The sequence below is a fragment of the Cetorhinus maximus genome, chromosome 9, assembly GCF_964194155.1.
Source record: "Cetorhinus maximus chromosome 9, sCetMax3.hap1.1, whole genome shotgun sequence".
Taxonomy (NCBI): domain Eukaryota; kingdom Metazoa; phylum Chordata; class Chondrichthyes; order Lamniformes; family Cetorhinidae; genus Cetorhinus; species Cetorhinus maximus.
This window is the reverse complement of record NC_135887.1, coordinates 80,202,723-80,229,843: the sequence shown is the minus strand read 5'-3', so window position 1 is coordinate 80,229,843 and position 27,121 is coordinate 80,202,723. Positions and strand designations below refer to the sequence as shown.

The 27,121-nt window shown below is 42.5% G+C and overlaps 1 protein-coding gene across 3 annotated transcripts in view; it reads right to left on the bottom strand.

Annotated features, from left to right (window-relative positions):
* pidd1 (p53-induced death domain protein 1) overlaps positions 1-27,121 on the bottom strand; it is an 81,340-nt gene that overhangs the window by 38,187 nt on the left and 16,032 nt on the right. For 2 of the 3 annotated variants that reach the window (XM_078548935.1, XM_078548934.1), the window contains exons 2-10: positions 21,944-22,280; positions 20,857-21,270; positions 20,167-20,370; positions 15,817-15,871; positions 15,530-15,728; positions 13,805-13,915; positions 8,035-8,217; positions 7,732-7,879; positions 2,935-3,070 (exon numbers count right to left, since the gene is read on the bottom strand). In XM_078548935.1, the coding sequence (XP_078405061.1) occupies positions 2,935-3,070; positions 7,732-7,879; positions 8,035-8,217; positions 13,805-13,915; positions 15,530-15,728; positions 15,817-15,871; positions 20,167-20,370; positions 20,857-21,270; positions 21,944-22,187 (1,694 nt within the window). In that variant the 5' untranslated portion in view covers positions 22,188-22,280. Of the gene's footprint in view, positions 1-2,934; positions 3,071-7,731; positions 7,880-8,034; positions 8,218-13,804; positions 13,916-15,529; positions 15,729-15,816; positions 15,872-20,166; positions 20,371-20,856; positions 21,271-21,943; positions 22,281-23,438; positions 23,506-27,121 lie in introns of all 3 variants that reach the window. The other variant, XM_078548936.1, reaches the window with a different exon arrangement.

Genomic DNA, 27,121 nt, shown 5'->3' with positions numbered 1-27,121 from the left:
CACCTAGAGGCGAGAGTACGTGAGGGGAAGCTGTATTGAAGATCAGTAAGCCATTCCCAGTCTTGCATCCACCAACATCCAGGCCAAAGCAATCTGCTTGATCGGTACCCCAACCATCACCTTGAACATTTAGTCGCCCCACCACCAGCACACAAATGTCAGCAGTATGTACCATATACAAGTTGCACTGCAGCAACTCACCAACCCTCCTTTGACTGCACCTTCCGAGCTCAATTACCTAGAAGGACACGGGCAGCAGATACATGGGAACACTACCACATGCAAGTTCCCCTCCAAGTCACACATTTTTCTGACTTGGAACTATAATCATCGTTCCTTCATTCTGGCTGGGTCAAAATCCTGGGGCTCCCTCCCCAACAGCACTGTAGGTGTATCCACAACACACGGACTGCAGCAGTTGAAGAAGATGGTTCACTCCCACCTTCAAGGGTAATATGGGATGCACGATAAATGTTGGCCTTACCAGCAACGCTCACATCTTGTGAACAAAAAAACAAGGAAAAAAATGAAAAACCTGTAAACTTTTTTTTCACCAAGAGTTAGATTACTATTTCCTGGTATCAGCCATACATTTATAAATTGGAACTCTGTGCTTTACTGCTGGGCCCATTAATTTCACTGCAGCTACAAATAGGCGTTAATCTGAAGTCTCCCAGAAGTAATCAAATGGAACAGCGTACTTTGTTCACAGATACCGGGTGAAGCCATTCAATTCAAAGACCATTATCCTGTAGATCTTTGATATTGGATGAGCAAAGGCACCATTGTGTCACTAGGAGCCAGAGGTCCACTTACAGGAATGGTCAGAGATACAGGAACCAGAAAATATATAGCGTAAAAAAACCCCAAGAAAATTTAAGAGAAAGATTGCATCGTGATATTAGGACATCCTTGGCAGCAATGTTAGCAACTGGTCTGGTGAAGGGTGCCCCATCTAACTTCTCTTCTGCTCTATATTCTCCACAGTCAAAGGAGAGCGACAAGCCCCATCATCCTCCTCCTCCAACTACTATTTTCTCTACTGTGCAATGGTTCTGCATGACGCAGCATACCACCACTATCCTAACACACTCACTGGTGAGTACTGAAGGGCACATCCAGATCCATGTTTGGCTGTCACAATGTAGAGGTCTCATGACAGCACCCAGTGAATCTGACGCAGACCTGCATGAATCTTCTTTAGCGGTTGTACGCCAGCTTCATATTGATGGATGAATATCCCTTGCAGTTCATACAAACTCCTGGTTGCTGTGATGGTTTTCAGGTTGCCACATTTATGCGTTTATTGGTATCCTGCACATGTGGGAATCTAGCCAAGAGGCCAAACCATGTGTCTCTCATTCTGAGTATGGTCATACCAGGGGAAATTTAACTAAATATCGGTTCTGGCAAAGTAATACATCATTGCGCTGCCACTGGGTTATCCTGGATATGGCTCTGATAGTGCCCTGGAATGATCTGGCCACTGATAATGCATATCCAGCAGGTTTTCCTGTTGGAGGCCACCACCTGACTGGGTGAACTCAGCCTGTGAAAGCACTGCATGTCAGGTCAAGAAAGATGAGCTTTGTCTATAAGTCCTGTAACATGAATAGTTGCATTCCCAGTTGAAAAATCCAAAATTTGATCTGCCCCACCCACACATTCTTAGGGGTTAAGGTTCCCTTCTCTGCAGACATCCCTCACAATAAACGAGTTACTTTTGGAATGTAGTCATTGCTGTTATGTAGGCATAAAAGGGCAAAAATAACTTGAGAGAACATGAGCATTAATTATCCAGTGAAAAGCAAATAAAGCACAAATATCAAGCACATATTTTGCACTGCAGTCATCACACTTTCCTGGAAATAATTCAAATGGCTTATTTTTTCAACCCCACCCATTACTATTAACGCATTTTACTTCGGGAATTCTAGTCAACTCTAGCCAAGATGCAGTTTGTATTTTAAGATATCTTCCTTCAGAGCCAGCTACTTTCCTTTATCATATTCAGAATAGCAATGAATTTTTATGTAATTATTTAACTGCAGTAATGGGCTAAACAAATCAGCTCTCTTCCATATAAGAATCGTGCATCAATGTCCAAGTTATGTGCAGTCTGCATTCCTGGGCAGCCACTCATGTGGAAGGCAGTGAAGTGCTCAAGGCTATTTAGCTAAAATGGCCTCTAACATTGACACTTGCACTTTTCCAATAACTTTTGGAGCTGGAGAGCTATGACAAGGCCTCTTTTAACCAAGTAATTTCCATTACATTCCAGAAGATTCCATTGGTTGATTTTTCTTTGTTAGCTGGGTGACAGACATATTTGGAAATTATCACCCTGCTTAAGAGTTTCCAAACCAATAAATGAGAATTCCACTGCAGAAATTTCAATCTTCCGGATATGGAGTTCCCATTGTACCCAGAGTAGGCACCCAGCACTCAGCTAAGCCCAGAAAACTTTTTGCTCAGAGCCAACTTAGCCGAGGCTAAGGGCCTCTGAGTTTGCACAGAAATACTTCTGGAGTCTACATTCTGCACAGCATACTAGCATAATTCACTGGTAAACTTCCCTCTACTTGTTCAGTTAGGGCATTGTTTTATTTTAAAATTATCCAGAGTTAAGTGGGAAAAGGTCCATCTCCCAATGACAAGTTTGCCACTCCAAATCCTCTCAATAAGCTGGGTTAACTGTTAATCATTGATAGGATATTGGAATGTTGCTGAGCTGCTTCGCTCATGTATTGACCACAAAGGTTGCAAGTCAGGGTCAACTTAATTCATCTCCCAGCACCAGGGATGTTAGCTTATAGCCAATATGGTCACAAAAGGACCTGCTTGGCTCCCCCTCAACTATAAGGAGGAGAAAATGTTCGAAAAGTATCAGAGTCAAACAATGAGTCGAAAGAGTGAAACTTTATAAAATCTTACCACGAGAAATGGTTAACTTCAAAAAGAGCATACAAGTGAGTGAATTCCAGCACGACCTGATTAGTAACGTCCATCCAGTCCTGGACTTCTGGATCTCCATGAAGTAAGTGTAATTTGGAGCGGTCCAAATTTGAACCTGGATCAGAAGTTAATTTAAAAAATCAGATCGTTTAAAACTGAATAGAATTACTAGTTCCAATAAGCTATCAAAACAGAAATAGTACATGATTCAAAAATGATTTTTTTTTAGAAGATACAAGTGCACAAATTTCTAATCACCCAGGCAAGTATAGTTTAGTAAAGACTATGTGCATTTCCATAGAGGAAGTGAACAGCCATCCAGAGCTCTTCTCATTCTCTCCTAAATCAGCAGAAATATAACCCAGAGTCCCTACCTACCCTTACAGGTACAGAATGCGCTTGGCTCTGATGGAGAAAATTGTGCTTGGATGTGAAAAAAAGGAAATAAATATTAAGTATTAAAATTAGGCAGTTGACCAACACAACAACAACTTGTATTTACATAGCACCTTTAGCATGGTAAAACGTCTCAAGACCTTTCACAGGAGCATTATCAACCAACATGCAAGACTGAGCCACATAAGAAGATATTTGAGCAGATGACCAAAAGCTTGGTCAAGCAGGTAGGTTTTAAGGAGAGTCTTAAAGGAGGAGAGAAAAGTACATAGGCAGAGAGATCTAAGGAGCAATGCCAGAACACCAGGAATGTGAAATGATGTTTTGCCATTTTAAGCATACTGCATCCACAATCTGCACTGTTAGGACAGATAAAGCAAGGTCAGACGCAGAGTAAAGTTCCCCATGCTCTAATAAGATGCTTAAACAAAAGACTGCACTGTGATTTAAAAGAAAAATTCTGGCAACAACCATCTTTATGGTGTCTCTGACAGAAGCTATACCAATCTATGTGTGCATTTGTGCTGAGAGTTTGCACCCAAGCTCCTTTTATAAAGAATCCTTGCTATTGGCAGACAGAAGGGATACCCAGAAGGAAGAAGACAGTTTGCTCTACAAAGAAACCTGTGTGAAATCAACAAAATTATTTTAATCGAGGACTTTAATCCACCAAGTATAAACTTGGAAAATCCAAGTCATTTGGAGTATACATCAGCAAATGTCATGCTTGACTGTGCATCTTGTCTTGGTAATGAAGTGACCCAAATTCCATGGATGATATGAAACTTCTGGCCTAGGAGGATAGCAATCACAGAATGACCAAGTTCAACATAATCTGAGATTCAGAAATACTAAAGATCAAGAATCAAGTATATTAGTTTTTAAAAAAAATCAATAGTTAAGAAAATGAAGGTAAAGCAAATTGTTGATTCGGGGGGAAGGGTTTGTTCAATAACATTTCACTGAAGGACAAATTAAACATCCTTAAAATCAAAATACTGAAAATTCAAAATATATATCCAGGATTAGGCAAATGCAGACCAAAAAGTGTGATCCTAAATGGATTAACTAAGTAGACAGAAATGAAAAATAACCTCTCAAAATCCTATACAACAAAAGTTGAAGGAGTTTCCCAAGATGAATAGAGTCATCCAGAAAAAATACAAGGACGTCAGAGCAAAGCAAGGCATGGAAAAAAACATAACAGTAAGAAAGCAGTCAGAGGTTCTTAGAAGATGCGCACGGAGCCAAAATAGCAGATGAACATATTGCAAACATTCACTATGGAAAATATGAGCAACAAGCCCTTCCCAACTGCAATAACATAAGAATTCACAACTCCAACATAAATGACTTTAAAAGCCCCAGGGAAAGAACGGTTGGAGCTTTCGCCTTAGGCACAATCATCAATCCAGGCACAAACTGTGACCAAAATTACTCTATTTCCGTTGCCAAACATCAAATCTGCCATGAAACAGCACAATCATGCAGCATTTAGAATGTAATTTAAAAGAAATAATTCTTGCTTTAAAATATGTTCCTTGATATGTTTACAAATGATAACTTGCTGCAGTTTTATTAATACAATGGTGATTAACTTGAGCTGAGAGAGTGACAAGTACGGTGGGCAAGACCAGCTTCCAGCATATATTTTGTTAAACTAGTGCAAAGGATGGCGGAAATTTGATTCATGCTGGAAGTAATGCACGCTCAAAATTTCATGGTTTTTTGGCATTAGTTTGACCAATTTCAGGACAATTTTGCAAAAAAAAGCAGTGCGACCAGCAGAAATTCCAAGCCATTAATGTGTTTACATCTGTACGCTGAAAGAGGAAAAAATAAGAGATTTGGGAAGAATTAATGGTCATTATATGGAAATTGTAGCGTACTGGAGAGATTCAGAACCTACTAGAAACAGCTCAAATGGCATCCTAAGTTCAAAAGGGTGGCAAAGAGACCAAAGTAGCTATAGACTCATTAGTGTTGTATCATTATTAGATAAAATGACAGAATTAATTCCGAAAATTAATTTGGGTACTACAGGCTGGATTTTTACTCAGTCGGGATGACTCGGGAGTCCTTTAAAAATGGCAGGCGGGACCTGATTCCAGGATTCCTAAGGGGAGGCGATGGCGTAGTGGTGTTGTCGCTGGGCTGATAATCCAGATACCCAGGGTAATGCTCTGGGGACTTGTGTTTGAATCATGCCACGGCAGATGATGGAATTTGAATTCAATAAAACTCTGGAATTAAAAGTCTAATGATGACCATGAAACCATTGTTGACTGTTGTAAAAACCCATCTGGTTCACTAATATCCTTTAAGGAAGGAAATCTGCTGTCTAAACAAGGGCAATTAGGGATGAGCAATAAATGCTGGCCTCGCCAGTGACGCCCACATCCCGTGAATGAATATTTTTAAAAATTCCCAGGGTTTCCCATTTTCAGGAATGCCTTTTAATGGCGTGGGCTGGTATGTGTTGTAAACCTGCACCCTGCACTCCCGACTTGGCCAGCTCCATTGCGTGGATAGACATGTCCTAGTCCTTCGCAATTTTCCTGGAGTGGGGCCAGTATTTCAAAGAGTTGTGGCTCACAGCAACCAAGGAGTGTCGTGAACTATGGTCTGCATGAGGGAACCTTTTGAAAGGTAAATTCAAAAGGGTCCCCTCATAGCACTTCCACACCCCATGCCAGCAGTGAAACCTTACATTTACTTTCAACAGGAAGGGAGCGGAGGTGGGGAACCAGCTGCTGCTGTGACGCTAGGGTGCATTCAATTTGGTCTCATACAGTGAGCAAGTGCCATTATTAAGCTGCCTGGTTTGTTGAGTATTTCTAGCATTTCCAGCTTATATTATTATCCTGCTGATTTGGTTCTTATAATTGTGGAAAAATCATCAGTTTGTCTTGCTTAAGTCTTCAATTGTGTTGCAATAATGTAAATTCCTTGAATTATTAAATAACACTGAGAAACTGAGCTTGGTTTGCACAGGTCAGTAAAATATTCCTGAGAATGTCATGTTCAGCTAATACTCTGTAATAAAATTGGAGAAAAGGAAACTGGTGTATTTACGTGACGTTATCTTGTGAGATTAAAATAGTAACCTGCTTTGAACTGGTTAAACATCTAAATGGGGTGAGGTTTCTGTTAATAGTTATTTGGTTAATAGCTGGATGTGATCTGTGAATTGACTGTGTATGTATGCAATTAACAGGTATTCTTTAACCACATTAAAAGCATCAATCAATTTTCTCAGTAACCTTCTCTGCTCCAGGAGGAGCAAGCCCAGTTTCTCTAGTGTCTCCATGTAACTGGAATTGTTCATCCTTGCTACCATTCCCGTAAATCCCCTCTGTCCCCACTCCGAGGCCTTGACATTCTTCCTAAATTCTGGTGCCCATAATTGGCCAAAGTACTCCAGCTGCGGCCTAACCAGCATTTTATAAGGTTTAGCATAACTTCCTTGCTTTTGTACTCTATGCCTTTATTTATAAAGCCAAGGATCCTATCTACCATCTGCAACAAGAAAGTCTAACCCACCTCCGCTTGACATTCAACAGCATTACCATGATCAAATCCCCCACCATCGTGAGGGTCATCGTTGGCCAGAAACTTAACCGGTCTAGACAGATAAACAATATGGCTACAAGAGCAGGTCAGAAGTTGGGTATCATTCAGTGAGTGACTCGCCTCCTGCCTTCCAAAACCTCCGGAATGTGATAAAATACTCTCCATTTGCCTGGATGCGTGCAGCTTCAAGAAGCTCGACACCATATAGGACAAAGGAATCTGCTTGGCTGGCATCTCATCCACCACCTTAACATTAATTTCCTCCACCACTGGCAAACAAGAGCAACAGTGTGTACCAACTACAAGATGCACTGTGGCAACACACCAAGGCTCCTTCTACAGCACCTTTATCTCCTAGGGCAAGGGCAACAGGTACACAGGAATACCAGCACATCACATTTGCATTCAAGCCACATGCCATCCTGACTTGGAATAATATTGTCATTCCTTCACTGTGGCTGGGCCAAAATCCTGACCTTCCTAGCTAACAGCTCAGTGGGAGTGCCTTCACCAGATGGACAGCAGTGTTTCAAGAAGGCAGTTCACCACCACTTTCTCAAGGGTAATTAAGGATGGGCAATGCACACATTCCATGAATAATAAAAAAATTGTCTTCTCAATTTGTTCTGCAACTTTCAAAGACCTATCTATGTACACTCCCTAGTCTCTGCATTCTTTTAAATTGCTCCAATTAAATTTGATTCTGGACATCAGAAATGAAACAAGGCTATTGTCATCCATAACACACTTAATCTCCCAAACACATTGCTATTTAAGTCATTTCTACAGAGGTATTAAAACACTGACCTGTGATCCCACTGGGTAATGGAAGCTGAACCTTGACTGGTTTCAGGAAGTTGTCGGTTGTATTCTGTGACAAACAGAGCAAAGCACTTGCTACAGAATCTTGATCATTTAGGAGCTTGTGTAACTCCTCTACAGCAACTGGTAACACCTGTATGTAAATTTAAGGAGATTTTAAAAAGTGTTTGGCTGAGCAAGAAACCAGATATGCATACAATCACAGAATAAAACAAAAGGTTGTTTAATGGACGGAGATATGTTAGGTACTTTATTTCCAGGGTTTAATATTTAACATGATGCACAAACCTGCATTTTTACTTTGCGAGACTCATTTACTGCCCCAGGTGGGAAGGTCACCTTTATGTTGGGATCCACAGAAGAAAACAGTCTGGTTCCCTCAAGGGGGACGGTACATTTATTCTCCTTCAGTCGAGAAATGACAAGGAACCAGGAGAAATGGAGCACGCTGCAGCAGGCCATATATTGTGACTATAAAGGAAAAAGATTGGTTTGCAAAAGAAATGACTGGAAAAAGCAGTAGCAAACGTTGGAATTTACCTTCACAGTGTAAACCACATAAATCCACAAACTATTTCTACACTAAGGGCTCAATTTTACACTAGGGAATGCATTGGGCGGCTGTCTCTCCTCTGTAAAATTGAGGATCGTGTCGCAGGGTCAGGTAGCCGATGTCATGACACCTGTCTGCAACAACTTGGAAGGCGATCAAAAACCCGCCTGCTTTTCAGAAATCAACAATTAAGAGCTAATTAAGGCAATTAAATTGCCAATGCAAATTTGATGTGGTCCATGCAATTTTTCAGGAAGTCACAGGCCAAACAGGGGCAATGATTCACAGCAGCTTTTCATGGACAGCAAACTGCAGCTTGGACTCACTCTGAGAAGGTGAAGGCAGCAGCTGAGCCTGCTGCTAGAGGCGAGGGGCTTTTCATTGATTGATCCTGGGCCAACTTCTCAAGGTAATATACTACAAAGGAGGATTCAGAAGGGAGTCACAGTTTAAGGGGCTCTGGAGCCACAGAGGATTCTTAAATGAGGAGGGTCACACTGAAAGAAATAGGTCGCTGGCCCCATGGACATGGTGCACTCTGGTGAAGGCTCTTCCACAAGGAAGAGAACAGCAGGAGGAAGAAGAGGAGGGCAGCTGGACAGAGATAGTATTACCCTGCTGACCAGCTGCAGGAGGTACTGGGTGAGGTTGATGGGGCAGAAGGCTGCAGAGATCACGCTCAGCAAGGCCAGCCAAGAAGAACTTACACAGCAGGCAAGCACACAGGCAATGCTCAAACTATCTGCAATGCCAGTGTTTTCACCGGCTGCGTCTCTTCCAGGAGGCAATAACATCTCCATGTGAAATGTTGGCAGGGTAGATAAGTTCCAAGTGAACTGGTGACCACCCGCTCCCCATTGCTCTCAAGGTGACAGCTGCCTTGGAACTCTTATGCTTCGCGGTCCTTCCAGGGAGCAGCTAGAGGTCTGTGTGGCATCTCACAGGCATGAACCCATCACTGTATCAGGGCGATGCCCTTTTCAGGAGAGCGGATGACTTCATTGACTACACTGCAGATGAGGTCAGTCAGGCCAAGAGAGCCAGAGGGCTTGGTGTCATAGTGGGATTCCTCAAACTGAGAGCGTCATCAAGTGCACACCTGTGGCCACCCAGGTACCAATGGACCAGCCAAGGGCATTCATGGATGGCAAGGGGTTTCACTCCCTGAATGTACGTGTATATGACCATCACCAGAGGATCATGCAGGTTAGTGCCCAGTATCCTGGCAGTAACCATGATGCCTATATCCTCAGGTGCTCCCAGGTGCCCCAGCTATTCACCCCAACACTGCTATTGGAGTGATGGATACTTGGTGACAGGGCATATCTGATAGAGAGATGGCTCTTGACACCATTAAGGAATGGTGTCGATCTACTCCAAATGAGATGCAAATGCCTGGACTGAGACAGTGGTGCCAGCTTGTGTCTCCTTGATTTTGGTTTTCTGCTGTGCTCTTCACAACCTTGTGCTTCAGAAATGAGGCAGCCCTGGCAGAAGAGGATCTCATTGACCAGCACGCATCCACAAATGGAGAATCGGGTGAGGAATCAGAAGAGGATCAGAACGATCCAGACTAGCCTGCTCTTCCACCTGAGGATCAACAGGGATTGGCTGCCAGGGAGACTTGGGGGTCTAAAAGGGAGGATGTGAGACCTTTTAATACAAAGACCAGTGCTTCGCAATCTCCCATTCTGCAACCCCGTATGACCATTCAAAGCCAACACCATCAAGGTCAGCATTGCACAGTGCCTCGGCGAAGGAACCTCTGAGGACCTGTGCCACCTCAGATATCACCAAGTACTCATGGGCTCGCAGCCATTTACACTACCATCTAACCCCGAGATTCCTCACTGCAAAAGCACGATCATATTCGGTAATATGTATTTAATAAAGATCCACAAACAATACCTCACACAGAAAAATGACTTCAGCGAGCACCCGTGATGACCCATGCACGCCTAGAGTGATTTCTTAATTCTACCTATGCCATGGTGCTTCCCCTGTGCTGGAGGCAGACTGCTGACTTTCACGGGCCTTCACCTGGGATGGCCTTGGCAGACATCCACAGTCATTTGAGGAGGTGAGAACCTCGGTGTTGTGAGGGACTCCTGCACAATGACAGGAGTTTCCTCTGTCACCACACCACCCTGAGGCACTGGTGTCACTGGCAGAGCGGTGGAAGAGCCACTGTCACCTTCAGGAGTGCCCATTGCCGAGCATTCCCTGACTGTTCCGCTGATTCTGGCTCTCCATGAGAGTCGCCAATCTCTCAATGGAGGAAGCCACATGTGCAGGCGAGAAGGAATTGCAACACTCGTGGCCTGGATGGATTTCTCCACTGTCCATGCCAGGGCGCGCATACCTCCTGGAATCACTGCTAGATCTTCACGCACCTCCCACTATACGTCCAGCATCTGCCTGCTTAAGGATGACTCCAGAGGCTCGTCATCAGCCTGGGGCTCAGCAACAATCTGCACTCCCACACACCTCCAAGTGTCTAAGACCTGGACTGTCACAGCTTCTGACAGCTGGTCCAGCGCTTTTGCAGTGTGCAAACCAGTTTGTGCTACTGTGTTGGCCGACGCCTGCACACCCACTGGGTTACAGGCATCTGAGCTGGTGGAAGGTGCAGAGCAAGGATGGGTAGGTGCACCCTCCAAGGTCCCTCCATCTTCCTCAGAGATCAATGCCTGTCCCTTGGGGACAGTGGCTGCTGGGGCCGATGACCTGTTGGAGAAAACAGGAAGATGAACACCGTTCAACACTGCAGATCGCCACATCTCAAACAGACACCTACACCATGTAACTCATGAGACAAGAGTAATGCCCTTTCAGCTTTTGCCCAATACAAACCCATCCTTCCATCACCACAGCCACACAACCACCCCACTGAACCAAGCGAGAGTCCTCAGATGCTCACTACACCCGGCACAGGATCCAGCCTCTCCACGGCCAACATATCTGCGCCCTTGGTGACTGGCCAGCTGCAGGATGTCTTCCTCCATCTGACTCCCAGGTTGGGCACTCCTTCACTGGTCCTTGACCTCTCTCGGGAATTATGGGCCCTCTTTTCCTGAGAAGACAATGAGAGAGTGATGATTTTCATCCCTGGAGAGATCAAGCCTTTAGCGTTGGCCCCACAACCTATGGTGCCTTGCTCCTCCATGTGCCGTTGTTGCTTGCATGCCACCCTACCTTTCCAGCCCCAACCAGGCAGGGTGTCGAAGCTCCTTCAGTTGGCACTCTGGCTGCGTGGTGTCCATTCCTCCATTTTCCTGACATCCACTTCCCATGTGCATCCACATACCCTCCCATCTGTGTGCACCCACATTGCGAGTTCGGTTTATCACTCGCCCTTGCAGAATAGTGGTGGTCATTCAGCCTCTTGTAGCACTGTAGCCAAGTCCTCTAGATGACCGCATGGCTACTTATCTCCTTTGCCACTTCCATTCAGGCTTCCCTGGTCTTGTGGGGAGGTCTCCTTTTCCTATCTGTGGTAGGAGAACCTCCATCGTTCAGTCACAGCCTAGAGGAGGGCATGCACAGAATCATCATCAAACGTGGGGCTGCCTGGCTTTTCACCACCTTCACTGCTCATGGCAGCCAATGGTCTAGAAATGGGTCACTCTGGGCGGTGGGGGAGCAGTTGTGATCTCCACCATTTTAATCCGGGAGATGGCAGAGATGGCAGCTGACATCAGTGTTAGCATAACAAGGCCGGATGTGTTGCCCAGTGATTTTAGGCTCCTCCTCCTCTCTCTTCCTACAGCACTGCCTTTCCTCTGAGCTGATAGGCAGCGGAATGCCAGATACTGCTCCTCCATGTGTCAACAACACTGCCGGCGGCCCTTTAAATCATGCAGGTCATGGTATGCCCTGCCACTACAGGGTGTCCCGCCCTCATCCAACAATTGGCTGCCACTAATTGGCTGACCGGTGCTTAATCGCGGAGGGAGAAAGGGGCAGGGCGGGAGCGGTCGAGCCACACACTTCCTCTTATACCACCATGACACTACTGCAATCTGTTAAATTCAGCCCTAAAATTTCAGTTGCTTCAACAAAGATGCAACCTCGGAATTAAAGATGTTAGAAGTAAGCCTTTCCTGAACTATACATGCTGATTTCTAATGTCACTAATGGGACAATTTACTTAAGCTAATTTAAAAAGAAATGGGAAGAGAATGCTAGGGATAACTGGACTTAAAAGTATGGCTGTGAGGTTTCCTCTGCATTTAAATATTAATATTGTTTTTGTACAGGTAAAATTATAAAAGTTTTAATTAAATTATCGACACAGAGCAGTACGGGAGACATGATGTTTTGCCTGTAGTGGAGAATGGAATTTATTCTATATATAGAAGGCAAAGACCAGCAAATGCTTGTAACCATGGGAACTGCATCACCATGACTACCTTTGAAGAATTCTGCAGCATCAACATGGTGCAAACAAAAATAAAAAAACTCACTAACATCATATGACTGACCACTAGAGAAAGACACACCGTACAACCTACACTGGACTTGCACAACCAAAACTATAAGAAACTAACTGTAACAAACTTCCCCAACCAAGACCATATCCAAATAAAAGGAAGGATACATTCGTCAATGTGTTGTTTCAGTGTGATGACTCAGAGAGTGACTCAGTCCCCAAAGAATTCTGGTTGATGTTACAGACAGCCAAGCGTGAATGTTGCTAACACCATACTGACCCAAAATTGCATCCATTATTGCTAACTTTTAAAACTAATATATCACACAGACGTTTTACAAATAAAATACTGCTTAAAAAGTTGATGAAAACAATGTTTACTGTTGAGGGAAAGCCATACAAGTCACTGATACCTTTAACTGTGAATCAACTGTTCTTCATTCGGGAAATTAATATTGTATTCAACAACTTCATCACAGTGCCATGTATAAGTCTGATCATTGTAGTCTTTAAACAGGCGAAAGGATTAATTACAAAATTTATCAATAAAATTCCACTTGTACTTTACCAGTATTCATTTTTCAGTCAGCATACAGCTGCCTGCTTTACAATATATAGAAAGCTTGAGTTTATCAGTATAGATTATTTCCCAATAAACCTGCGGCTATAATATTTCACTCATAGATGCATTAATATTGTCATGCAACCCTTAAATAGAGCAGAGCAGCAGCCATGGCTGGCACCAACCTCTGACAAAAGCAGAATAGAGCCATCACACAATTTTTTCCTAGTTATATTTGCACAGCCTTTGCCTGGTCTCCCTCAGCCACGCGCCCAGTAGGGAGGAGAAAAGTAATGTGTGCTCAGTTTATACATTCTGGAGGTGGTCTCTATCATTTTGAAAGCATAAAATATAGTAACCAAGAGCAAGTAAGAGACACGAATAAACATACGGATGTTTCCCTTTGCAACATTTAGCATTTAAAGGACCACTCAGAAAAAACAAACTGTCCGCTTTAAATACACTTATAAAAATATGAACCTGACTGATTAGCTCCACAGTGAGAAAATACCTCGAACACCTTGGTATCCACATCACTCCAGCTCTCACTAAGTGTCCGAATCACGACCTCCCTTTGGTGGTCAGACTGAGGAGGAATATATGGCATCCGGATTAGCACTTCCTGCCCGTGCACAAGGAAAAATTATGTTAAATCAGGCAACAGTCTTGATCAATAATGTGCTTTTCAGTATTATCTTTTGGTACAATGCGAACACACTTGGATCAGCAGTTCACCACTACAATCTTAAGGTCAACTCAATGTTCACATAATACAGACTCCTGACAGCACAGGTGTCCACTTTATTCTAACTGTGATCAGATCAGAACAAGGCACATTCAACCCACAGCTCATAAATAATCCACCACCACCAAATTCCTAATCTAATTTTCTGGTCAACATTTCCCAATCTTTGGAATTGTGATTTAGTGTAATCATTACCAATTATCCTGCAATATAACCGACATTTCTGTGGTGCATGCCAGCTGAAAGAATATCTCAAAGCATTTAGCAAGAGGAGACAGTGGGCACTGTGCAGGAAGTCAGATTTAGGGGACTGAAGGCACACTACAAGATACAGGGCTAAAACAAGCCTTTGAATACTGACTTAGAGAGGGAATAAGGCCAAGTGGTCTTCAGAGAGAACTGCAGAGATTAGAGGAACATCCTCCGGTGAAGCACAGCATGGGGGCGTGGTTGGCGTGGAAATCAAACAGTTAAACCGAGTGAGAAAAGCAGAGGGCGTGAGTTGTTGCAAAGAGTTGGTGAACACCATATCTAGAGCAAAGTGAGAATACACAGGAATTTGAAGGCATGGATTAGGATCTTCCCCTTAGACCATTAAGGCACAGAAAGACTAATGCCAAAAGTTATGAGGAAAGATTGGAGAAGCTTGGTCTTTTTATCCTCAAATGGAGGATCTCACAAGTAATCTTACAGATGTATATAAGGTGATCAATATGTGGACAGGACTTCTAGATAAAGGTGAAAATCCTGGAATCATTTAAAAACCAACTGAATGCTGTAAAGAGAGGTACTTAGGCTCTTTCAAGTAGGAGAAGCATGGGCAGGGAATGGGCAGGATAATCTTCCTCATAATAAGATAGTTAAAATGATATCAAAGAAATCAGAAGCTATCTCCACAATCATTCCTCCATTGTCACCTCATAATCAGCAACAGCAGAATATAACCATTAACTAATACCAATGTCCTAATTAAGGATATGCCACAGTACTTTAGGAAGGAGCTTCCTAAGGAGAACTATACAGTGAAAAATCAGAGAGAAAGGATAGAAGTCAAAGATAGAGGGATGGAGCTTGGAAAGAAGCAGAGAGAGAATTATTAAAAATAGCATATCTTCACTTCGAGCAATGCCACAGAAAGCCCACTGGTATAAGTGCAATACTCTTGCCCTAACATGTGTCCATCACACTTCAAAGTGTCATCCTTTCTCAGGTACAAATCAGTCTGAAGAGAGAAATGGTGCCAAGCTTCGAACCTAGAGCCTGAAATTCACAAATGTCTTTCAATCTGCAAATACTCCTCACTACAACAGTTAAACTCTAAATCACGTGACTATGTTTATTTAACACCAACTGGACTTCGTAGCCTCAAGGGGGTGACTCCAACTTAGCATCAGAATAATGTACAATCATGCTTCTGCCCTGGTAACAGTGTATCCACCAATTTACTATGAGCAATGCTAGGCAACATCCAGTAATTTAGATCAAATGTACCTTTTCAAAGTGTATGCCATGAGGTAGAAGTTCCAGGACCCGGCTCAGTAGGAAGTCATGATGCCTTAGTTTCACCTGCTGTGGGTCAGGGGAGGTGACGCTACATGTGATCACTGCCAAGGAAACCGCTTCAGGTGGGAAGTGGATTTCAATCCCACAGGGAAACACAATATTGCAGCCTTCAGCGGTCACGGTGAAGCTGGAACATTTCATTAACACATAGATTTAATCATATAACCACAAACGACTGGAAATGTCTGATTTAATCAAACACCAGCTGAGGGTACCTGTCTGCGTCGGATGCAAGGTATCGGACCAGGATTTCTTTGGGTTTGGTGTAGTCTGTATGAAATGAGGAAAGAAATCGAATATCAACTGTTGTGGAACTTAATCACCTCCTTTGTACAAATTTTTTTCAAGTAATTTCAAGCAACTGCCAATTTATTGCTTTGGGAATATAATTTCCCATTTCTTTGGCATGAATGGCCCCATAAGCCCACAAGCAATAAAACCGTGAGTGACATGTACAGGGCAATCACATCAGTGAAAACTGATATTAAAAATGCTTCTCTTCCCTTCACTTAACATGGGGGCCCTTTGTGTTGTATACTTTCATTATGGCTTGTGTGCAGAAACATTAGATGAATTAATCCAATAAGGGGTTCAGATAATGTCATAAAACACAAGATCAACATTTACCCAACCTGTCAATGATGTAAACCTTAAAATTGGACATCTACCGGTAACCCTGACATTCACCCAGTACTTTCCATTAGTTTATTTTATTAAAATCTTCTATTGTCTCCACTATGCATAATAACACTACACGATGTAAGAAAGCTAGTAACACAGAATACTGTATTCTTCCAATGGTAAGTTGCACAGGAAATCTCATTTATAGATTTTCCAGGAGGTAGCACTCTTTTCCCACTCTTGCTGACTTAATCTGATCCGACTGTCGTGGGCCCATACAAAAATGTCACAGGAAGGGGTTTTGCCACTGTGAACGCTGAAAAATACCCTTGGTTTTTCATTCACTGAGAAAGCCTCTAGCACAGTATATAATGTGAGATCCACCTCCTAACAGCACAAATGGTATATGTCACCCTCTAGTGGTGTGTTGAATTCAGTACTGAAAAGCTGACAACAGTGGGAAATTTAGAGCTGCAGATAGCAACACCACCACTATTCCCAGCCCTGGAAATTTAGTGACAATTTAAAAAAAAAATGTAAGTTATGATACCTACACTCATTAAATAAACACTTTACTTATAATCGTTGATTGAGCTCCTAAGAAACCATGCAAGTATTCTTTCCAATAATCTACACATCAAACTTCATCATTATAATTTATTTTTGTACAACACCAAGAAAATCACTATAAAGAGCAGATCATTGCAACACTAATTGAAAAGCAGTGCTGCTTCAAGAGAGCTGTTTCTCAGGGCACAAAGGTGTCTGGTCACCCACCCAGTACAAAATGCAAAGAAATTAGAAACATTTGCACAGCATAACTATCAAATAGGCAACTATACAAGGAGGAAACTGAATGAATATAAACACTGGTACAAGAGCTGCAAGGGGCATTCCAGTGGCTTGGTTGATAAATGCATCCCCCAGTGTGGAATTGAGGCATATTGACCACACTGGTCCCAGGGTCAACAGTTCACCTGTGTGAATTACACTGGTATTTGTCAGTAACCCTGAGAAGGACGATTCAAAGAAATCTCCAGTCAGTTTGTTAGAAAGAACAGGTACAGCTGTCAGGGAAGAACAGGATCTGGCTTGGCTGTAATGTCCCACCATGGTCTGTTGAGATTCATCAACTCAGCTAACTACTTGGGGAAGGCACTGCTGTGTCTGCATCTCAATGTGAGTCAGTGACTGCAGGGATAGAAGAGAAATAGAGAATAAAAAGGTGCTAAAAATGAATCATAATGCTGAGAGATGCTACGCCAATGGGAGGGTCAATCCACTGCCCTTCACTCAGTTGTCAATCATATTATCATACATGGGCATGGATCAAGCAGAACCAGACACTTCTCTTGAGTGTGTGAAGTCGTGGGGAAGGAGAAAAAAAATCAGATGTTTAAGTTTCACTGGACTATTCCCATTCATTTTCTAAAGGATGGATAAAAGTGTCATTGGCTGTAGCCTGAATGCAGCAGACCCCACAGCTGTGTGGAGGGTAAGATCATGGCAGGAGTGGAGGTGGAGGAGGAAGGAAAGGGCTCAAGGGAGAGTGAACCCTCCCAGAGAGTCAATATTCTTTGCAATGCTTTTGTATTTCTAAAAATAAGTGCGAAAGGACTTCCAGTAGCTCGTGAATATAATGGCCAGGAAAAGCCCAGGTCCAGTCCCTCAAACAAAATCAAAATACTGCAGATGCTGGAAATCCTAAATAAAAACAAAAAATGTTGGAAATGCTCAGCAGGTCATAGAATCATAGAAAGTTTATGGCACAGGAAGAGGCCACTTAGCCCATCGTGTCTACACTGGCCGAAAAACAAGCCGCCCAGCCTAATCCTACTCTCCAGTATTTGGTTCGTAGCCCTGGTGTTATGACACCTGAGGTGCATATACAGACACCTTTTAAATGAGTTAAGTGTTTCTGCCTCTACTACCCTTTCAGGCAGTGAGTTCCAGACCCGCACAACCCTCTGGGTGAAAATATTTTCCTCATCTCCCCTCTAATCTTTCTACCAATCACATTAAACCTATGCCCCCGAGTCACTGGTCTCTCTGCTAAAGTGGCCCTTCCCATCCACTGTATCCAAGCGCCTCACAATTTTGTACATCTCAATCAAATCTCCCCTCAGCATCCTCTGTTCCAAAGAGAACAACTCCAGCCTATCTAATCTTCCCTCATAGCTGTAATTTTTCCAATCCTGGCAATATCCTCGTAAATCTCCTCTGTATCCTGTCTAATGAAATTACATCCTTTCTGTTATGAGGTGACCAGATCTGCACACAGTACTCAAGTTGTGGCCTAACTATTGTTTTGTTTTGTTCTAGCATAACTTCCCTGCTCTTATATTCTATGCCTTGGCTAAGAAATGAAAGGATTTCATATGGCTTCTCATGCACCTTATCAACCTGTCCTGCTACCTTCAGGGGTCTGCAGATATTCACTCCAAGATCTCTCACTTCCTCTACTCAGGTCATGCAGCATCTATGAATTGAAACGCAGTTGCTGAAAATAGTCACCATGTTGAAGCTTTTTGTCTTGCACTCATCAAGACATTCGTAAGAATACCAGATGTAAAGGGAACCACCATTTATACTTCATGAGAACAGAATGCTGATTGCTTGGCAAGTGGACTCTGATTTGTAGAGGTCTTTCCATGGAAAATGCACCAGTTAACTGATGGCTGACAGTTAACTGCCAAGCTTTGTTTAAATTCAAACCAGGCAGGTTGACCCTGACTGGTCAAGCCATTGCCCTGGGGAATAAACCAGAGAATGGCTGTTGCCTATTTTGTTCAGTTGAAACAAGTGCAATGAGTGTACATGTTCTTTCTGTCTGCAAAGAACTGGGCTCTGTGTATTAATATGTGTAGCTTCTAGCACACATAAGTGTGCCACATTGCAAGCCTATCTGATAATCTTAAATTGGTTATCAGCATAATTCTTACTCAGGGTTGTTTAGCAAGTGTTGTCCAATCACGTAATCACAGCTAATATTGGACACTGTGTTTTAAGTTTTGCAAGCATGGGCTGGTTGGGTACAGTTAGTGCATTGCTTGTTACGTTCGGCCGAAGGGACATGCTGGTGCACAAATGGTGCATTCTCCATGGCAATGCCTCTACCAATCAGAGTCCATTTGCCAAACAATCAGCACTCTCTTCTCATGAAGTATAAATTATTATTCCCTTTACATTGGTATTCTTAATAATGTCCTGAGGAGTGCAAGACAAAAAGCTTCGACATGTGTCTTTTTTCAGTTATACTCAAGTTCTCTACTACCAAACAACCGTTTAAAAACATAGCTACTGTTTCAGGTCTTACTTTTCATCAGAACCAGAGTAGTTAGGATCTAGAATACACTGTCACAGTTGTGCGGATGCAGGTTCAATCAAGGCTTTCTAAAGAGAATTGGATAATTACATGAAGAGAAAAAGCTTATGGATCTATGGAGAAAAGGGAGGGAAATGGGACTAGTTGAGAAGCTGTTGCAGGGAGCCAGCACAGATAAGATGGGCTGAATAGCCTCTTTCTGTGCTGTAAACTATTCTATGATTCTGTCTCCATGTTCTCTGGCTTGGGAAAAGGGACAAATTATACCAAAAATCCAAAGTTTCCACTCCCCAGCTTCCATATCCAGCTGTTGGAGATGTAAAAGTAGCATCTTCCTCCTCCCATTATCAAACTGTTAATTGCTTCAGCTCAAAGCATGAAGATGGATCACTGGGATGAGGTACCACATGGCTAATTAACAACGCCTGTATACATAATTTCTTGTAAATTTCAAAGTAGAATTGGAAAAATATGCAGCACATTTCATGGCTTACAATATTCAGTGAACCATAAGAGACATTATGGATTTTCTTTGGGAAGTACATAAATACATAACAAATTTCCATAAAGATGCAAAGTTACAGCCAGTGAAATGAAACACAAATTACCAATTCGATACCTTGTTCTTTAGGGCTCTCTGGCCGCCCTATCGGATTGCCCTTCAAATGCACAAAGGGGAAATTCTGGATCTCTGGAGGGACGGAACGCAGGCTGTTATTCTGCAGGTCAAGTCTAGACAAGTTGGGAAGGCGAGCAAGGGATGCTGGGACAGTTACAAGATGATTGCTGTGGAGATGCAATTCCCTAAGAGACGTCAGGTTTGCTGTATGCAAGGACATAAAGCTTTGTGTCATTTATAACTTCTGTTTAAAATGCATTGTTATTAGATCCCTTACAATAACGGTATCTAAAATCACATCACATTACTATACCAATAGATTAAAAATTAAAACATATATACAAAACTCTGGAAAATTGCAAGACTAGTGAAGATTATCAACAGTACAAGGTTGCAACCAGTTTATTAATTATAAATATAGACAGATAAACCTTATTGGAGCTGTAAACATTAAACATGCTGTAGCATGGACATATAGTCAAACACACTAAAAGAGTTTGGATATTACACTGTGAGATAGGTGAAATAAAATTCAAACATTTGAAATGTTATTACCACTTAATAGTTCACGAATCTCAGCGCAATAACCTTATGTATAATGTTATGTTAATGATGTATAATCTTACATCAAGGTATGTCACTATTCTAGTAATTGGAATTGTTTTGCAATTAAACTTAAATTAAACTCACCAAGTGACGATGGTACAGTTGTTAGTCTATTGCCTGAAAGGTCTAACTGTGTACAACTGGAGAGGTTTCCTATGTCATTGGGGAGCCGTTCCAGTTCATTTTCAGATATATCTGCTGTCTGAAGTGCTGCAAGTTCACCGATGCTTCCAGGTAACTCTCTCAGCTGGTTTTTCATCAGTAAAAGATCAGTCAGTTTTACCAGCTTGCCAATGCTTTCGGGCAGTGCAGCCAGTTGGTTATGGCACAGCTGAAGCACGGTTAGCTCCTTCAACTCGGTCACACATTCAGGTAAAGAAGTAAAGCTGTTGAAGCTCAAATCCAAATGGGTCAAGTGCTGGAGATGTTTGAACTCCATAGGCAAAGTTGCCACCAGACCACGCTGACACACACCATATTCATCCTTGAGATGACCACCTAGTGAAGTAAATTTAATAAGTGCCATTAGAGCTGGCACAGTGCAGTGTCTCAGCATCCAGGAATACACTCAGGTCTTTTTGGATAAGATTGGCATACTCAGATATAGAACAATGACAGCTATCTTAATGACTGTAGCTATAAAGCCAAAGGGTTACAAGAGGTTTTCTAAGATATTTACCTCCCTGTGTACACAGCACTTCCTCCCTCCCAACCTTTGGAACTGTAAGATATCAATCCAAGTAATTTTATCATATGTGAAAGGAAATCAAGAGGTTACACTGTCACCACAAACACATCAGCAGCTCTGGATAATGTAAAGAATATTTCAAAGTCCAAATTTTTCTAATAAGTTCTGAAATATTTATTACTCATCGAAATGTAGCCTCAGCCCGAATAGTGATACCTTGTAGAAACAAAAAAGTAAGTTAAGCTTAGGAAAGGCTCAGTGCAATCAACTGATTGCTTCATTTCACATGGTACTTAGCTGTGGAAAAGATTTGAGGTACCAGGAATTACAGGAAATTAGAGTATTACTCTAGCAGAAACTAATTTACTCAAAGAAAATCATATTAGGTATCACTTCAAAAAATTAAAAATAATTACTTATATTTAAAAGAAACTAAAAGAGAGGCAGAAGTGATAGCAATGTATTTGTAATGGCTCCCATTACCTTTAAGTACAAGTGATTTCAGCCTTCTTAGTTCAGGGATGATGGTGAGTGATGAACCAATTTGCTCCTCATTGCAGTTTAGTCGTAGAAACTCAATCTGTTGCACCTCCTCTCTGCGTGTTTTGTAAAGTACAGAAAAATGGCTGGTGCTGTTTGGAAACACATCTAAATTCAGTCTGTTGTCTACTAAGTACACATCGGCAGTGCCGACGGTGGCTGCTTCCCCAAGCAGTAATTCGGCCATCTTTTACCATTGCTCAGCTGTGTGAGATGCATGTTCCAACAAGTCGGTCAGACATTAGACGTTTGTTCACAACAAATCTCCCTCGAGAATAGGCTGCAACATAAATGATTGGCAAAATGAGACAGCCATAAATTAACATTTGGATTGTACATCAAGTTAGGGCAAAATAAACTATATTATGCATGTATTCCACTTTGTTCCCCATCTCATTTGAAGGGACTGACTCATTCTGGGGCACAGTCCATAGTAATCCAGTGACTTGCCCATGGGGAGACATGGACAGGTTATTCAATCAGAAAAGTAACAGTCTGGCTCAATCCTGTCCTCACCTGATTATATACACAAAATGTATGCGTGTGATGACAAAGAGAGACGTGCATTTATACAGCATCTTTCATAACCTCAGGATGTCCCAAATTGCTTTACAGCCAATAAAGTACATTTGAAATGTACAGTAGCTATTGCTGTAATATGGGAAATGTGCAGCCAAGTTTCACAGTCCAAGATCCCATGCAACAATTAAGTAAATGACCAGGTCATCTGTTTCAGTTGTAAGCTAAGGGATAGGTATTGGCCAGGACACCAGGGAGACCTGCCGAGTCTTAACTGACTTCTTCATTCTTTCGGGGAGGTGTAGATGTCGCTGGCTAGTCCAACATTTATTGCCCATCCCTAGTTGCCCTCAAGAAAGTGGTTGCGAGCTGCCTTCTTGAAGTCCATGTGGTGTAGGTACACCCACAGTGCTGTTAGGAAGAGAGTTCCAAGATTTTGACCCAGTGACAGTGAAGGAATGGCGATATATTTCTAAGTCAGGATGGTGTGTTGCTTAGAGGGGAACTTGCACGTGGTCGTGTTCCCGTGCATCTGCTGCCCTTGTCCTTCTAGATGGTAGAGAAGGTGCTGTTGAAAGGTGCTGACTAGTGTCATGAGATCTTTTCTGCCCACCCTAGGGGTCCATCTGAAATTTGGCACCCGTGGCACTACAGCACTCGCTTGGTATTGCACACATGTGTCAGCCAAGATTATGTGCTCACGTCTCTGGAGTGAGCATTCTGGCTCAGAAGTGAAAGTAATGTGAGTGAGCCAAGGCTGCCAGCTAATAGCATAAAAGTCTTTTCTATCCTCCAGCTGTAAGAGTCTCGTGTGAAATGAATTTGGTAAATATCAATCCAGCTCCTTGTCAGGTAAATCAACAAATGCTAAATAGTCGTAATTCAGTAAAATTAGCAATATATCACAACAGCAACTTACATTTATATGGTTCCTTTAAGGTGGTAAAACATCCCAAGGTGCTTCACAGGAGCATTATCAAAAAAATCTGAAAGCAAGCCACATAAAGCAATTTAAGACAGGTGAACAAAAGCGTAGTCAAAGAGGTAGGTTTTACTTGTCTTAAATTGCTTTATGTGGCTTGCTTTCAGATTTTTTTGATAATGCTCCTGTGAACATGACGTCATGTTCTCTTCAAGCTCATCTTGTCCGTGAGATTCATCTCCTGTTCCCCCAATTACTCCATTTTGTCCCACAGCCCTGATCATCCTGTGAATTTTCTTCCCCCTTCAAGTATTTATTTAATTCCCTTTTGAAAGTTATGATTGAATATCCTTTCACCGCCTTTCTAGGCAGTACCTTCCAGATCACAACAACTTGCTGCGCGAAATAAACATTTCTTCATATTGCCTCTGGTTCTTTTCCAATCACCTTGAATCTGTGTCCTTTGGTGACTGCCCGTTCTGCCACTCAAAATAATTTCCCCTATTTACTGTATTAAAACCCTTCATGACTTTGGATATCTCTTTCAAATCTCCCTTTAATCTTCACTGCTCTAAAGAGAGCTACTCCAGGCCTAAATCAGTGGTTAGAATTTCCATTAACTTTTTATAGTTTTGTGTAACCATTTAGTTTATATTCTCACTCCTAAATCATCCGACCAAAATCAACCACTTCATGTTTCTCTGCATTAAACCTCATCTGCTATTTGCCTGCCCATTTCACCGGTTTGTTTACATCCTTTTGAGGCTATCCTACTATCCTCATCACTGTTCATTACATTTCTGAGTTCCGTGCCATCTGCAAACTTGGAAATTATGTTCTGTATACCCAAGTCATTAATATATACATCAAAAAGATCAGTGATCCTAACAGAGACCCTGAGGGACACCACTGTATTCTTCTCTCCAGTCTGAAAAACAGGTATTCACTACTACTCTCTGCTTTCTGTCCCTTAACCAATTTTGTAGCTATGCTGCCACTGCCCCTTTAATCCCATAGATTTCAAATTTGCTAACAGGTCAATTATGTGCTGCTTTTTCAAATGTATTTTTGAAGTCCATAATCTGTTAGGTAATAGAGATAGTTTAAGTAAGTTATATTGGTATTTGCAGGTGTTAGGAATGAGTTTTAGCTTTAATGTTTGAGTTTGATTTGTATTTCTGTATTTGTGTGTTAAGAAAAGGTCAGGTTGTGTTTTAGTTTCACTTTAAAAGGTGCCTGCATTGGGAGTTTATGGCTGTAAGAGAAATTAAGCAAACACAAGAGTAGAAAAATTGGGCTATTGCCTAGCAACAGGGGTCCAGAGAGGCAGGTCCCTCCCACAGACACACACACAAGAAACTAGAAACAGCAGTTTTTGAGTTCAGTTTTGAAGACAGCTGCCAGGCAGAAGCAGCCTAGAAGGCTCAGATAGCCAGTTCCAAGCAAAAGTTGGTTGAAAGTAGCTGCCAGGGAAAGACTGGGACAAAGGGGGCAGATAGGCCTTCCCAAGCTAAAGAAGAAAGTTCCCAAGAATCCAGGGGAGTGGAACAAGAGAAAGTCCCAAGCAGACCTTCTAGTCAAAGCAAGGACAGGAACCTGGAAAAGGTCCTGTTAAGCAAAGAGTGACGGGCAGAGAAAGACTCCAAGCTCCAAGCTTAAAGCTCCAAGCTGCAGAAAGCAGAGTCAAAGCGATATAAAGGCTTGTGAGAAGTCAGAAGGTTCAAAGAGGCAAATGAAGGTCGGTAACTCTTTGTTACGGGCACGTGAAGCAGTGGTGTACTGGTGACAGCTGAGTCGGTGAGAGAGAATGCGTAGAAGAAATCTAGAATGCATGTGGTGACCCAGGAGAGAGGAACAACAAAAGGAGAGTTTGAAACCCTGGAGGTGTACCCTTGCAGAAGGCGTCTAAGAGAGTGTGTCGGTTTGGGAGAAGATTCCAAGGCAAGTTCTTGGAAAGTGGAGATTGGAAACCCACGTGTGAAAGATGGAATTCAGTGAGGCTGGTTGGCTCATGGTGTAACAAGTGTCTGGGGGGCGGGGGGCGGTGGGGATTTGAGGAGAGATCCATAGCATCTGTCTGGTGTGGCATGTGTCACTTGGTTTCAGAGTGTGTGTGTCTGACCACAGGGTGCCAATTGGTTTACATGGACTGTGCTTACTGTGAACATTAGAGTATAAGATAGCTTTTGTAGTTTCTGTTATCCATACAAATCTGTATATATCTGTAAAGGTACAGTTGTGGGTGAAGGAGTATTGTAATATAGTTCATCTTTTCTTGTTTAATAAATGTTTTATGCTTTTGTTAAAAGTTCATTAGCTGACTCCAGTGTGACTGTTCAGTAGCCTCTCTCCATGTATCTAAACAAACAAATAAAAGTTAGGGTCTATCAATCTGGGTTCCAGCCTGAAATCAGGCTCATCCAGTGGTAACCTCAGCTGGGGATCATAACAATACACAATATCAAAGACACTATCCTCATCAACCCTCTCCAATACTTAAAGGAACTCTACTTGCAGATAAAACTGTGTCAGAGCAGAGGGAGGCATTCAAGGAGGAAATAGTGACAGTACAGGGCAAATATGTTTCCGTAAAGATAAAGGGGAGCACCGAGTCCAGAGCACCCTGGATGTCAAGGGACATAAAGGTTAGGATTAAGAAAAAAAGAGAAGCTTATGGCAGATACCGAGGGCTCAACACGGCAGAGTCCCTAGAGGAGTATAAAAAGTGCGGTGGCGAGGGGGGAAAACTTAAAAAGGAAATTAGGAAAACTAAGAGAGTGCACAAGAAAGCATTGGTGGTAGAATAAAGGAAAGCCCAAAGGGGTTTTTTTTCAAATATATAAAGAGCAAGAGAATAACAAGGGAAAGAGTAGGGCCAATTAGGGACCATAGGGGTAATCTGTTTGTGGACTTGAAAGACATGGGTACAGTCCTCAATGAATATTTTGCGCCGGTCTTCACAATGGAAAAAGGACGACACAGGTATAGATATCAGGGAGGAGGACTGAAATATGAAAGGAAATTAACTTGGAGGGAGAGGAAATACTAGAGGGTTTAGTGGCCTTAAAAGTGGATAAATCCACAGGTCCGTATGAGATGTATTCCAGGTGGTTGAGGGAGGCAAGGGAAGAGATGTCAGGGGCCCTGGCAGTAATTTTCAAATCCTCTCTAGCCACAGGTGAGGTGCCAGAGGACTGGGGGACTGCTAATGTTGTCCCATTATTAAAAAAGGGAGGAAGGGATAGGCCAGGAAATTACAGGCCAGCCAATTTAACCTCAGTGGTGGGGAAATTACTAGAAAGAATTCTGAGGGACAGAATATTCTGCACTGGGAGAGACATATATTAATCAGGGATAGTCAGCATGGATTCGTTAAGAGAAGGTCGTGTTTGACAAATTTGATCAAACTTTTGAGCAGGTAACCAGGAGTGTTGAGGAGGGCAATGCATTTGATGTCAGCTACATGTACGTTAGCAAGGCTTTGTTAAGGTCCCTCATGGTAGACTGGTCAGGAAAGAAAGAGCCCATGGAATCCAAGACAAAGTGGTACGTTGGATCCAAAACTGGCTGAGAGGCAGGAAGCAGATGGTGACGATAGAGGGATGTTTCTGAGACTATAAGTTTGTTTCCAGTGGGATTCCGCAGGGCTCGGTGCTGAGGCCCTTGCTGTTTGTGGTGTA